Here is a 12,975-nt window from a genome sequence, read left to right as displayed (position 1 = left end):
TTCATTGAAAATAATTTTGAATAAAATGATGGTATCCACATCCTTTTGATGCTCAATATCTATCCTATTGCTGGAATTGTGCCTAACCCAAGTCCAAATGGGGGGCAGGAAAGCAATTGTACAGACAAGGCCTATTGCATTTTGAAGGATAATGCACACTTCCCGTCCAGACTTAGTGTACATTGCTCACATACAGTATGTTATGGTTTAGCCTTCTATGTCCTGTTAAAGAGCTTAAAATCTTTTGAGAATCCCCAGGCTTAGGCTTAAAAGAGACAGAGAGCCATTTCTTTCAAATAAATCCAGCAGTACAGATACCCTGAAACCATATAACGTTTTTGTCTTTACGTTACACCCTAGGCCCTGCAGCACTGAAAGGTTATGATCTGGCAGTTTGGAAACCAGAAGTCCCTTTTATAGCCTTAAGCTAAGACAGGTAGGACACTGTACTGGGCTTCTCATGAGATCCAGCCCAATCAATGCCTCATCCCAAACTGAGACATTCAGACTCTCTGCACAGGCAATGACACTGCAGCTATCTGGACTTCGTCTTAGATGAGGCTGGCAGCTGTCACAAATTTTGTCCAATTATGTAGATCTTCCCCTTTTTTGCTTTCATGATCTGCATTTTTGGTCACTTTAGGGATCAAAGTTGCAAAGGGAGAAATAACATTTTCAGGCCAAGGAATATAAGCTAATATTAAGCTATTGCTTTTTGTTAATTTTTTGCTAGTAGGCTTTGGAAAACCGAGTAAGATTTGTTAAGAAAGTATTTGGACATGGTAATTAGGATGTACTTTTCATTTGTTTTCCATAACCATATTATCTCAAGCAGTCTGCTGGCTTTCTATTCAGGAATAGAACTTTCAGGACATGTAAGTTTTGTCAGTAGGGTGTAAATGCCATATATTAATGTTCTAACAACTTTTCTATTGTGTATGGGAACACATTTCACTTTTGCACAAGTGATTTTTTTCATTACTTTAAACTTGGAGTATTCTCTAGTAAATCATATGAATGACATTGCATGTGTTTTGGTAAAAAATGAATTTCACTTTACCTATTCATTAGTCCTGGGGTATTAATATAACATCCCTATTTTCAAAACCAACAGCTTTCATAAAAAGAGTGCATTTGAGGAAAAGGGGTGAAGAGCAAAAAGTTTATGCATCTAAAAACTCATAATTTCCTAAAACATTTGCTGAATGTCTCACAACTTATTAAGTGAAGCCATCTATGAATGCAAATGCTGATTAACAATTTGGCAATAGCCCAACATTTGCAGAATTCACATAGCTTTTCTTTAAACCAGTAGTTCATACATGATTAATTAGAACATCTCATTTATGTAGTGTGCACTTTAGCTCATTACTCTAAGTAAAATTCGTTAAGTATTTACATTTAGATAATTAAAATCTGGGTACACCCTTAAGAAAGATGCATACACTTCAGGCAAAGTGATTTTTTTTTCTTTACACTACAGAAAGTAAATTACAGCCTAATTTACATCATCGCCTGCACTACTTTCAGAGCAGCTCACGGGGTACTTCAAGTCTCATTTTCTATCCCTTAAAAGGTGTAAAATGCTACTTCATGTAAAATGCTGCCAAAAAAAAATCAAATCAATGCAAAGAGATGGCAATGATTTCTGAAATGCTGGCTTTGTACACTCTCCCAGTGCTGGACTTACTGAATACATGGACCACTGACACTGTTTAAAGTGCCTTAAATTCAAGGGTCTAGCATTGCTGTGGACATGGCACCATTTCTATTACACATCCCTAATTTCTCCATTAAAATGGACGTTGGAACCAAAAAAGTGGCCAAGAGGGCCACAGCACCTGCACTAATGGTTCATTAAACCTGAGCAACATTTAGCAGAGGAGAAAAAGACTAAAGATTCTCATATTTTCTTTCCCCTGTCTTTTCATTCCCGGAGAGCCAGTTGTCTCAATTTTTGAAATTTCCTAGTCCCTCAACTTAGAATGTAAATACTGTACATTATTTTGAGCCTTAGGGAAAGGGAAATTCAAATCAATCAGGGACTTTAAGGAAATGTATAAGCTGGAATAGGTTTGCAATGAAAACTGAAGTTTTCCTTTTGGAACTTTAACAGACTTCAGATTTGCAAGCTCATATCTCCACAAAGCTTGTAACATCAGACATAGGGCACAATGTACTATGATCAATTTGGGTGATTCTCGGTGAGTAGCTGAAGCCTGGACTGAACCTTCACAGTGCACCTAGACAGCCCGGTTAAGATTATAAATCACAACCGTTTCTCCCCAAAATCTGCTCCTTCAAGAGACTCTACAACAGATTTCCAGATCCATGGATAACCATCTCTATGAAGCCACTCTAACTAGTAACTATTATAGTCTACATCCACGGAAAACTTGTCAAGTCATGAAATTATTTCTCTTCTGGTGTGTTTATAAGAGGTGAAATCTTGATTTAGCGAGTTAAGTTCCCCCAAATCTTGCTCTTTAACCAATACTTGCTTTTGACTCAAAAATACTCACATGGGCACAAATTACGACATTGTCAGTTTTCTCTCAGCACAATGAAGTCTCACTACAAGCCACACTTGCTAAACCGAGATTTCTCATGGATCACATTCTTAAGTCACTTCCTAAATTCGTAAGAATGAAGCTTAGGCAACCAAAAATTGCCATAAAATACGACTGATAATATGTGGGAAATTTTTCTAATCAATAGTAAAATCCAACTCAGCTTAAGTCAAATGATTGCCTAGTTTGGGAGCAACAAAATAGGTGATTTGAATATTTTAAAATAAGTTTAACTTACTCTACATTCTGCAAAAAAGTGAGCATATGTTTTCCCAAAAGTAAAACCTGATGTGGAAATTTTGTACTACCATTTATGAAAATATGTCAAATAGTAAAGAGATACAATTTATTCATTTAAATACAAAAGGATTAATTGTCTTCACTAAATCTTGAGGTCACAGGGGGCATCTCTGTAAAGAACTTTCAAGCAAGTAAATTCCACACCAAAAAAGAAAAAAAGTCTGGTATAAAAGCTGACATCAGCACAATGCTAGCAAGAGGCAAAGAACCTCTGAGAACTGAAGAATAAAGTCTGGCTTGGCGATGTTAACTTTGTCATGTTTATTTATTGCCGATAAGGTAGTCTATTCTTTTTTTTTTTTTTACCCTCGCTGTTACCTGAAAATGGCAAATAGGATATGGGAAGGGAAGGTTGGATAAACTGACATTATCAAAAATCCTCTACGAGTATACGATCACTAACCATTAGGCAGAATTCTAGAAAATGTCAAAGAATACTTTGGTTCACCATTCAACTATCCATTCCCAAAATGCTCTTCAGCAACAATAAGGCTGCCAAGCAGGCAAACTGCATCTGATTAGCTTTCAGCATATTCAGGGACACTTGCCTGGCTTCAGTGCTTCACCCTGATATGGGGTGAAATCGAAAGGCTTCTCTGAATCCTGAAAGCAGGTTCCCAGATGCTTGGGGAAGCTTGGGACCCTTACAATACTTCTGCCTTGAGCAAAAATGTATCTCAATGTAATTATAGAAGATAGCTTTCAACATGTCATCTCTATTATAGTAGCTGTAAATTATGAACAGAACTGCCTGTGTACAAGCATTTCTCCTGGCACAAGCAAAGTGGGAGAGCTGCTCATGGCGTGACATTTTCTCCCTTTTTTTAAAGTGCATTCACATAGCAAGCAACAAATATCTAAATCAAACTGTCTGTAAAAAGCAATCTGTCCATCTGGTAGCCAGGGAGACAGATCAAAAAAGTCCTGTCCAATAAGAGCCCTTTTTCATTTAAAACCAAAGTCCTCCTAGGCAGAGAGTGCAGACTCTAAGAATGTATTATATGCCAAGGGTTGAGGGGCGAATCACATAAGAACATTTGGAAGGTAAGATACACGCTTTTTTGGCATTCTCTATATTTGTAGGACAAAACAACCTTTCAAAACTTTTGGCCAATCAACAAGCGACAGGCAGGGATGCAGTCAAGTTCGTCTCTTTGCAGTATAGACAGGCAACGTTCCTGAGACAAAGTGCTAGAAGACGGTTTGCTGAAAGCTTTGGAAAATTATCATATTTCTGTAAAGCAGACATATCTGGGTGTCAGGATCAACAGGGGAAAAGTTACATGTTTTAAATCAGCTCTGCCTCTCTCTGCTGTAGCAGTACTTGAGAACCTACTCTGATTTCCTCGGGTTTGGACAGATAGCTCTGACATTTCAGCTGAAGCCTTTGTAAATGGAGGTAGCGGACTAAAAATGGAAGACCTTGGGAATCATTAAACCTGGATCTTGCATAAAATCAAATGACATTCTGAAAACTATTTTTAACTTGCATTTTAAGAGGTATCAACACGACAACAACATATGAAAAGGAAAAACTAAGGATACCAGTCTGAATTTATTTTAGCTCAAACTATAGCTCTAGACTCCTCAGCTTTGTAAATGCGACTGTTTATAAGGTACTTTAATTTACTGCAGTCGTGGTGTTTGTTAATTTCATGGCAATCTAAATCTAAACAGGCTACAGATACATTTTCATTACAGCTCCATTGCAGAATACAACAAAGTGAATCGCTTTAAGGGTCCAAAGTAGTTTATTTCTTTATAGCAAAGATAAACATGAAAGACCAAACATAATTCTCAGACTAAGGGCCTCAGAACACATGTTCCTCCTATTTGTCACCAAGTCTCTGTCATTCAGAGTCCTCATGTCTCTTGGCAATTTAAGTGGAGGATTCTGGGCTATTAAATTCATGGAAAGTGAATGATGAGTTGTTCCCACACTGATTCTGCCAGCATTTCCATTATAACCCAAGATGGACAAATAAAAAGACACTTTGAAATCCGGTTCTCATCCCCTTCATTCTACTAAAGCCATGCTTAACATGGTCTCCAGTGACTTTTTAACCCAGTTGAAAGGGAATTCTGCACTTCGATCATCCTCCTTGATCACTTGGCTGCTGGCCACTCCTTTCTCCTTCATACTATCTCAGCTTGGTTTCCCCAGTACAGTTACATTTTGGTTTTCTTTCTACCCCTTTAACTTCTTCTCAGTCTCCTTTCCTGTCTCTTCTGCCTTCTCTCCCACTTTAACTTTGGATTGTCCCTCAGTGCTTTTCTCTGAGTTCTTTGTTTCTTCTCTCTCCCTACACGCATTCTCCTATTCTACTGCTCTGTTTTTCATTTCCTATAACCAGTCTGACTCTAAATCCTGTTTTTTTTTCTTTTTCTTTTACTGGCACCATCTTGGTCCAAGCCCTCTTCACTTCACAGCAGGGCTACTACATCAGTCTCCTTACAGGTCTCACTCTCACTGCCTCCACCTCCACTCGATAAGGTCCAATTTGACTCTATCCTACATTCTGATGCCCAGATCATCTTCCTCAAATGGAAGTAGCTTGGCCTAAAGGAAAGAACATGGGGCTGGGAGTCAGGAGGCCTGGGTTCTAGACTTAGCTTTGCTTCTTGCCTTGGGTAAATCATTTAACTTCTCTGTACCTCAGTTTCTTCACTGACAAGTGGACCATAAAATATCTGATCCCTCTCCCTCTTAGATAGTGAGCTCTGGGTGGGACAGGGTCTGTGTCTGATCTGATTATCTTGTATTCTCCCCAGTGCTTTGGCATATAGTGAGTACTTAGTAAATGAGTATCATCATCATGCTTGCTGTAAAATGCCATTCAAAACACATCATCAGCACCCCCACCCCCACCTCAAAAACCACCAGTAGCTAACCTGTTCCTATATGCAGCAAACAGAAACTCCTAAGAGGTGGATTCAAGGCTTTTGACTTAGATTTTCTGCTCTCTTTTCTTGCTACAGTAGCTTACATACTTTGCTCCTCTAAGCTAATGTCCTAGTGGCATTTTGTTCTTAACTCTCCCATCCAAGGGCAATTTAACTCTCCTGGGTGCCTAGGGCTTTTACTTTTTGTGGAGCCCCTGCAGACAAGTGTTTTTCTTTGTTTAAAATAAAATGATCACAACTCTGGAATTATGACCACTATACTAAATTTTCCTTTCAATTAACAAAAAGCCATTCTTTGGCTACACTTCAGTTTTAAAACACCAATCAATCATATTTACTGAGAGCATACTGTGTGCAGAGCACTGCTCTAAGCACTTATAACATGCAGAATATAGTTTTAATTCAAAATAGCCTACTTCCTACTTTAGATCAAATATTATATATTCAAATCATATATCAAATCAAACTTTAACCTCAAAAGCCCCTTTGTTAATGTGCACACATGCACTCTTCCCCCAGCTCTCATTTCCAACTCACTGTACACGACCCTCCTTGCATGGAACTCTATCCCATGTCAAAATCACCAATTGTGTTCCATTCTCACTTTTAATAGGCCTCTTAAAAGCATCTCTTCCAGAAGCTACTCCCCAAATACTCTTCTCCTCCCTGTTCAGGTCATCTCAATAGGCATCCTTCACACTTATTCCACTTTTTTATTAGTGTATTTTTTTCTCACTTTCGATATCAGTTTCATTTCATTTTTTTTCATGGTATTTCTTTCCAACTGCTTATACTACCTGATTCTGCCTATTACCTCCATTACACTAAAATATTTTAAAAGGGCAGAGACAGTGTCTCCTTCATTAACCATATACTTCAAACATCTAATACAGTGTTCTACATTCAGTGGATGTTCAATAAATACTGATAATGAAGATAGAAATCCAAATCCCATTTAAACTTACTGGCTTCCTATACTAATTTCAATCTACCCCTTCAGCTAACTATTCCTTCTTTCCTCTCCCAACTACTTCCCAATTTGCTCTGCCAAGAAAATACGGCTTCAAGCACTGCCATTACAGGGTTGGCTCACTGGTCCACTTAACGTAGAATCTGTCTCTGAGGGTAGCAGCAGGGTTTTTAACACTCACTCTCAAGGTTAGATATATGCCTATTAACACCCATGAATTTTTGCTTTAATAATCCAATATGGACTTATCTCACATTAATTTATCTAAATCCTTCTTGAGGTTTTTAATATTCCTTGTCCACCCCCACTGCTTATGTTTTCAATTACTTATGCTCAGGAAAATCTTTATAAACATTAGTCCCTTTCAAAACTACCTTCACCTCAGACCAAATATGGGAGGTTTCCATTCCCAAAAAGCATTTTTCAGAACGTTTTATGGCAATCAGGAAATATTACAGAGGCTGTTTTGCAACCTTAGTGATGAAAGCAATAAATTCATTCCAACCATTCCATCAGAAGTATTAACCACTTAGGAGAAACCCAGGACCATCTCACCCCTGCTCCAGCCCCTCCACAGAATGGGAATATGGAGGGAGATCAGTGAAGAATAGCCAGGCTTTTAGTACAGTGGTCTGCCCACTCAGGTACTCAAGAAACACTACTGATTGACTGGAATGGCACAGTGCATTCCAGAAGGCAGACTGAAATACAGACTACTCCATCACGGATCCCAGAACGCAAGATCCCAGGGCCCTTTTTGTAAGATTTAAGCACCTCAAGAGATTAGAACCTGGTTTTGTTTTTGTTTTTTTGGCTTATCTGAAGAACAGACCCACTGGAGGAGAGAATTCCCAGCCCCAGGCTTGATTATTAGTTCAATGCTGTCTCAGATCAAAGAGAACCCCCTAATTAATCAGCAAGACCTCCTCCTGCAGCAATTGGAATTATTCTGGGAGGGCTCACATCCACACAGCAACTAGACCAGAGCCTGCTTAGCTTGGGAGATCAGAAGAGATCATAGCCCAAGGTGGTCTGGCTTTAAGCCATACTGTGCATCCTGCAGTTTTGTTCACCGAAAAATTAATCTCGTCAGTTATTTGCTCAAGAAGCATTCATTACAGGATTAAGGCATCCACAGGATTAGAGAGCTCTCAGCTCACTCTACAAAAGCACTCTGATTTTAGAATTGGGTTCCTTTAATGTTACTTATGCCATACATCAAGGCACAACCCCCTTAAATTAATAACAATTTCACACTGCTTCTGAGTGTTGACATGTTTGATTTTTGCTAAAAACAATGAGGGTAGAGAGTTGGAGTAGGACTAGGATTCCAGGAGGAAGGAAATGGGGTATTCATTCATTCAATCGAATTTATTGAGCGCTTACTGTGTGCAGAGCACTGTACTAAGCGCTTGGAAAGTACAATTCAGCAACAAAGAGAGATGGGTAGATGTAAGGAGGCAAAAGGAGCTGGGACAGACATCTAGGCGGAGTGTTGACAGGACAGAAAATAGGGGTGGGAGAGACTGTAGTCGACAAAAGGGAAGGAAGGAAGAGTGGGACGGGTAGGCATGAAAACACAGGCGTTTGGCATCATCTCAGAAGTCGTGACAAACCTCCCTTTTTTCAACATAAAGCAATTCACTTGGATTTTTATATTTTTATTTACTTTTCTCTTTGTTTTAACTCCTACTTATCAAAACACCGGAAATTGGTTAACACAGTCTAACAGAAGAGCAATAGCAGGTGCACCCAGAGTGGTTGCTGCTGACCTGTTCATATTTCTCCAGTTCTGTGTGATAGATTTGTCTGATCTGGGTCAATTTGGCTCTGTAATCTGAGTGTTCAATAGAGTTATCTGAAGAACCTCCAGAGGCTGCTGCGGCTGCAGCTGCTGCTGCCGATCCCCCACCTTTCTCAGGACCTGAAACCCCTTCTGCCAAAAGCATATTGTCCAGTCTCATTAGCTGGGGATCAGGAGGGTCCTCTTCCTGGGCTCCTCTGATGCTGAGACCTTCAAGAAAGAAGAGAGAGGAGGAAAAGAGAGAGAGAGACAAAGATGGGGATAAATATTTTGTTTATCTGAGAAAACTGTCAGACAGCAATATCATTGCACTGCAGTTTGCACTGATTCGTTTTATTAGTTCACATTTTACCAATGAATTTTTCTACCACATAAGACAGCTCCTTTCAAGCTTAGCTTCATGCCCAGCCCCAGCTTCCTAAGTCCCCTCTCCTCCATTCAAGCTCATTAATTTCACCCCTCCAGGGATAGATCCCCAGAAAAGAAAAAACTCAGTGGCCTAATGGGCTGGGGACCTGGAAGTTTCCAGTTCCTCAAATGAGAGGTCAGAGACACAAAATGGAAAAAAAAAATATGGGGAAGAGCAGAAAATAAGGAAGAGGGGAAAAAACAATTTCGATGCTTAAAAAACCGAAAGGTAGCTTGTGGGTTCTTTTGTTTAGCCAGACATAGAATTTAAAATTCCCTTCGAATGTTTAATTTACGTGCTGTCTCCAAAACTGGAAAATAAACAGAATTAGATGTGCTTTTCCATCATGTAATTTGAGGGGGAGCAGAAACACATACATTATGAGTTAATTAGCTATGCTGATTTTTTTTTTTATTATTACAGGGCTGTTAAGCAATTGCCAGCAAACTATAAACTAGGACACTAAATACATGTTAAAAAATGTGCCACTGATATTACAATACATTTCTGGGAACATTCTCAATCTAATTTCTCTTTTAAATCAAGAACTTCCTAAGTGATGCCCAGTCAGCAATCTCATCTGAGTACTATAGATCAAGTCTGACAATTTGTAGGTTTAATCAGGTCAGGCAGGCTTTCTGCCAAGATGTTATCAACAACACTGAAAACAAAGTTTTAAAATAATTACAGCGGTGTAAAAATCACCAGAGTCATGGCTGTTCAAAATCAGCATTTTCATTAGAGATGTAACATGATCTAAAATATCCCAGCCCAATTAACCTTTTTAAATTTGTTTAAAAACAGGTATTCATGCACTAGTTCCAGAGTATCCCTGTGGGGGTGAAGTTGGCATCTAGCATGTTTGCATTCGAATTCTGCCTTCTGTGTCTGCGCCTGTTGTTATTTACACACAGTGGTGCACACTCTGTGTTGAGTGTAGCTTACATGACAGTAACATCTATAAACTGCCAAGTACTCAACTGAACACTAGCATTGCTATTTTATATGCTAACTGGAAGAAAATATATATTCCTTTAAGATCAGGGTTGATTCCTTGATGCTCTGAATCACGGATTCAACAAGGCACTTCATTGGCAAACAACTGAGGCACAAGGAGACGAGGCTTTAAAAACACCCTTAACTGCACACTGTAACACCACCACCTTCCTTTAAAAAAAAAATTCAGAATTTCACTGAATTACATTGGTGTCAACAGCAGTCTAAATCATTTGTTACTAGATCAACTAGGGTTTGACAATATTAAGTACCATGGCCACAAAATTAATCTGGAGAGTCACAAGTTAGTTTCCAAATGGTTTTAAATGAAATTGCTAAGGCAGACGCAGTCTGGGCCTAGGCTGTGGCCAAACACTGCTACTTTACTCTAGCCCAGAAAAGGTTACATATATTTTGGATGAGCTGATTTTGTCAACATGTGGGGTTTCATATTCTCTCTCTTTCTCTCTCCCTCTCTCTCTGTTCTCCTGTGCATTGCATATTTTCACCAGGCGCTCCTATGGCTATACTTTTATTTATTTGTACGTATAAAATTGCTCCTGTTGTTTTGCCCAGGGGTGGTTTTGGGGAATCCTACTTAGTTCACAATTCTGCCTTATCTGTCTTTTATGATCTTGTTTCTGTAACAACCTGGTTTGTGTTTTTTTCAGTTTTGCAGTATTTGGAGTTATCTTTTGCATCAAATTTTTGCTCACATTCAATATTTGGGGCTTTCTTTTTCATCAAAATATTTAATATTTGAGGTTTTCTTCATCAAAATATTTGTTCAAATTTATATTTTAGTCTATAAAGGTCATTTATTTCTCCCATCTGTTTACATACTTTTCCTTAATTTTCAAGGTTCTGATTAGATTCTCCCTGCATTTATACATCCTAGTCCTTATTTCAACATGTGATCCAAAATCAGGTACAACTTCAACGTATCTTTATATAGTCTTGATGCCTCCAAAGGTGACAAACAGAAAAAAACAAAATGCACAGTGGTGAGCTTTAGGAGGAAAGGCCAGTAAAATCAATTAGAGAGAGGATACTTGTAAACAGAGAAGAAAAGCGAGTGACATTGGAGCTGTCTATGGTAGCATCTAAGGGCCCTTCATAGATATCATATGGATCAATCAATCCATCAGTGGTATTTATTGAGCACTTACTGTGTGCAGAGCACTGTATTCAGCCCTCGGGAGAGTACAATACAACAGAGTTGGTAGACAGTTCCCCGCTCACAACGAATTTACAGATGAATGCACATTTCATCATATGTGTTTTGCAGGGAGGGCAGCATACCTTAATGATGTCATATGCAACATTTTGCTGAAGTCTGTCCAAGGTCACCTAGTTCCCCATCACTTTATCCAAGAGCCCTGAAGAAGGCTCTTGTGTCCCATCCCCGGCTCATGGCCACTGCTACCTTATTGCAGAACTCAGTTGCAGGAAGGAACCAAAGCAGAGGGAGGCTGGCGGGTTACTGTGAAAAAGCGGACATAATGGCATCCGATACCCTATCCATACCGGGCAGATCGGCTGGAAATCAGACTCTCTAGTATAAAACTGGACAAAACAGCCACCCTAACTGGAGCCAGTCAGAATGGATATTTGTATTTACATCTTCGCAGCTGTAAATTTTCCTCCCTGGGAATAGGTCCCACACTTGATTCATTAGGAGCTCATTAGTCATCAGTGGTGCTTATACATTCCTTAATATAGAAAGATAGGGCCCTTTATTATCTTAATAATGGGGAAAAAATTTATAGCTTGGAAGACGAATATATGTATAGGCATGTGTGTACATTTAGTTTGACCTTTGTGTTTGAAAAAGGTTCCATTAATGGTTAAGTCCACCCACAGGTGCATGTACATGGATAAAAAGGCCAACGGGGAACCCACAATCCTGCCTGTTCCATCACACACAAAAATTGTCCCTTGTTCCTACGAAGAAATAAATACAAATGAAAACACTGCAATTTTTACAAATACGCATCTGCTGACATCCAGTTAAGAAAACATAAAAGAAAAAGCTAAGTGGAAGACAGAACATACCTTAGCATATGTTTACATGCTACTGAAATTGCACTTACTTGAAACCCATAAGTTAACTCCCTCCCACAGTTAACCTCATACAGAAGAAAAAATGGGTTAATAGCTTCTATACTTACTTTATGAGTGATATATCACAATTCTAAAAGTAATCGGCAACCACATTTTCATGGGTTCATAGGCAAGTTTGTCTTATCCCCAGAAAACCACCTATCAGAAAGGGGAATTCCAAAAGAAGGGCAAGCAGAACACTGGGATATGACCATGGAGTACAGAAGCAGGTAGGCAAGCAGGCAGGTGGGTGCGGGGGGGGGGAGGGGTTAGCTGGCTCGTGGAGTCATGGGAAAGAATGGGGTTGAAAGAATATTGGTAGGAGGGGAGGTTTAGAGGGGAAGTGTAGAGGGGAGCTGTGGCCCAATAAAAAGTCCAGGGTCAAGAGGAAGGCCGATGGCATATTCAATAAATTGCTGGTGGGGGCAGGGACTCCCTGGCCCGGGAGAAGCATTGGGCCAGGAAGACCTGGGCCTAGAAAGGAGGAGAGAAGGATCTGGAGGTTGGAGGTTAGAAGAAGGCAGATGTTAAGTGGATCTGGGAGAAGCACTGGGAAGAGAGGGAAGACTGGAAGGAGGCAGCGATGTGGGTAGTCAGGATGGTAGGAGACTGGGAGATACGGAGTAAGGTTTAGGGAGGGAGATTCCAACAGAGTTGTCTTCCAAAAAATTAAGTCTGGGTGTTTTTTTTAACCATGTGTAGTAAACCCCTTAACTTTAAAACTATTTTAGGGTGGAAAAAAAGACCAAGTTACTTATGGGAAATTACAAAACCCAACTATAATCCAGGTAAATGAGCACATAATAAATAGGAGTTCATTTCCTTTGGAAATAACAAAACTTTATATATTCTACAAAATCTTGAAATCTTTCAATATTTTAGTCACACAGCATGTTTGATCTATCGTACTTCTTAGTTT

General features: G+C 39.4%; 1 protein-coding gene across 3 annotated transcripts in view; it reads right to left on the bottom strand.

Moving 5' to 3' along the window:
* PBX3 (PBX homeobox 3) overlaps positions 1–12,975 on the bottom strand; it is a 211,456-nt gene that overhangs the window by 26,406 nt on the left and 172,075 nt on the right. For all 3 annotated transcript variants that reach the window (XM_029062002.2, XM_029062003.2, XM_007669573.4), the window contains one exon: positions 8,517–8,758. In XM_029062002.2, coding sequence (XP_028917835.1) covers positions 8,517–8,758 — 242 coding nt within the window. The remainder of the gene's footprint in view (positions 1–8,516; positions 8,759–12,975) is intronic.

Source organism: Ornithorhynchus anatinus, chromosome 4 (genome assembly GCF_004115215.2).
Source record: "Ornithorhynchus anatinus isolate Pmale09 chromosome 4, mOrnAna1.pri.v4, whole genome shotgun sequence".
Taxonomy (NCBI): domain Eukaryota; kingdom Metazoa; phylum Chordata; class Mammalia; order Monotremata; family Ornithorhynchidae; genus Ornithorhynchus; species Ornithorhynchus anatinus.
The sequence above is the reverse complement of the archived record's forward strand: the minus strand, read 5'-3'. Positions and strand labels throughout refer to the sequence as shown.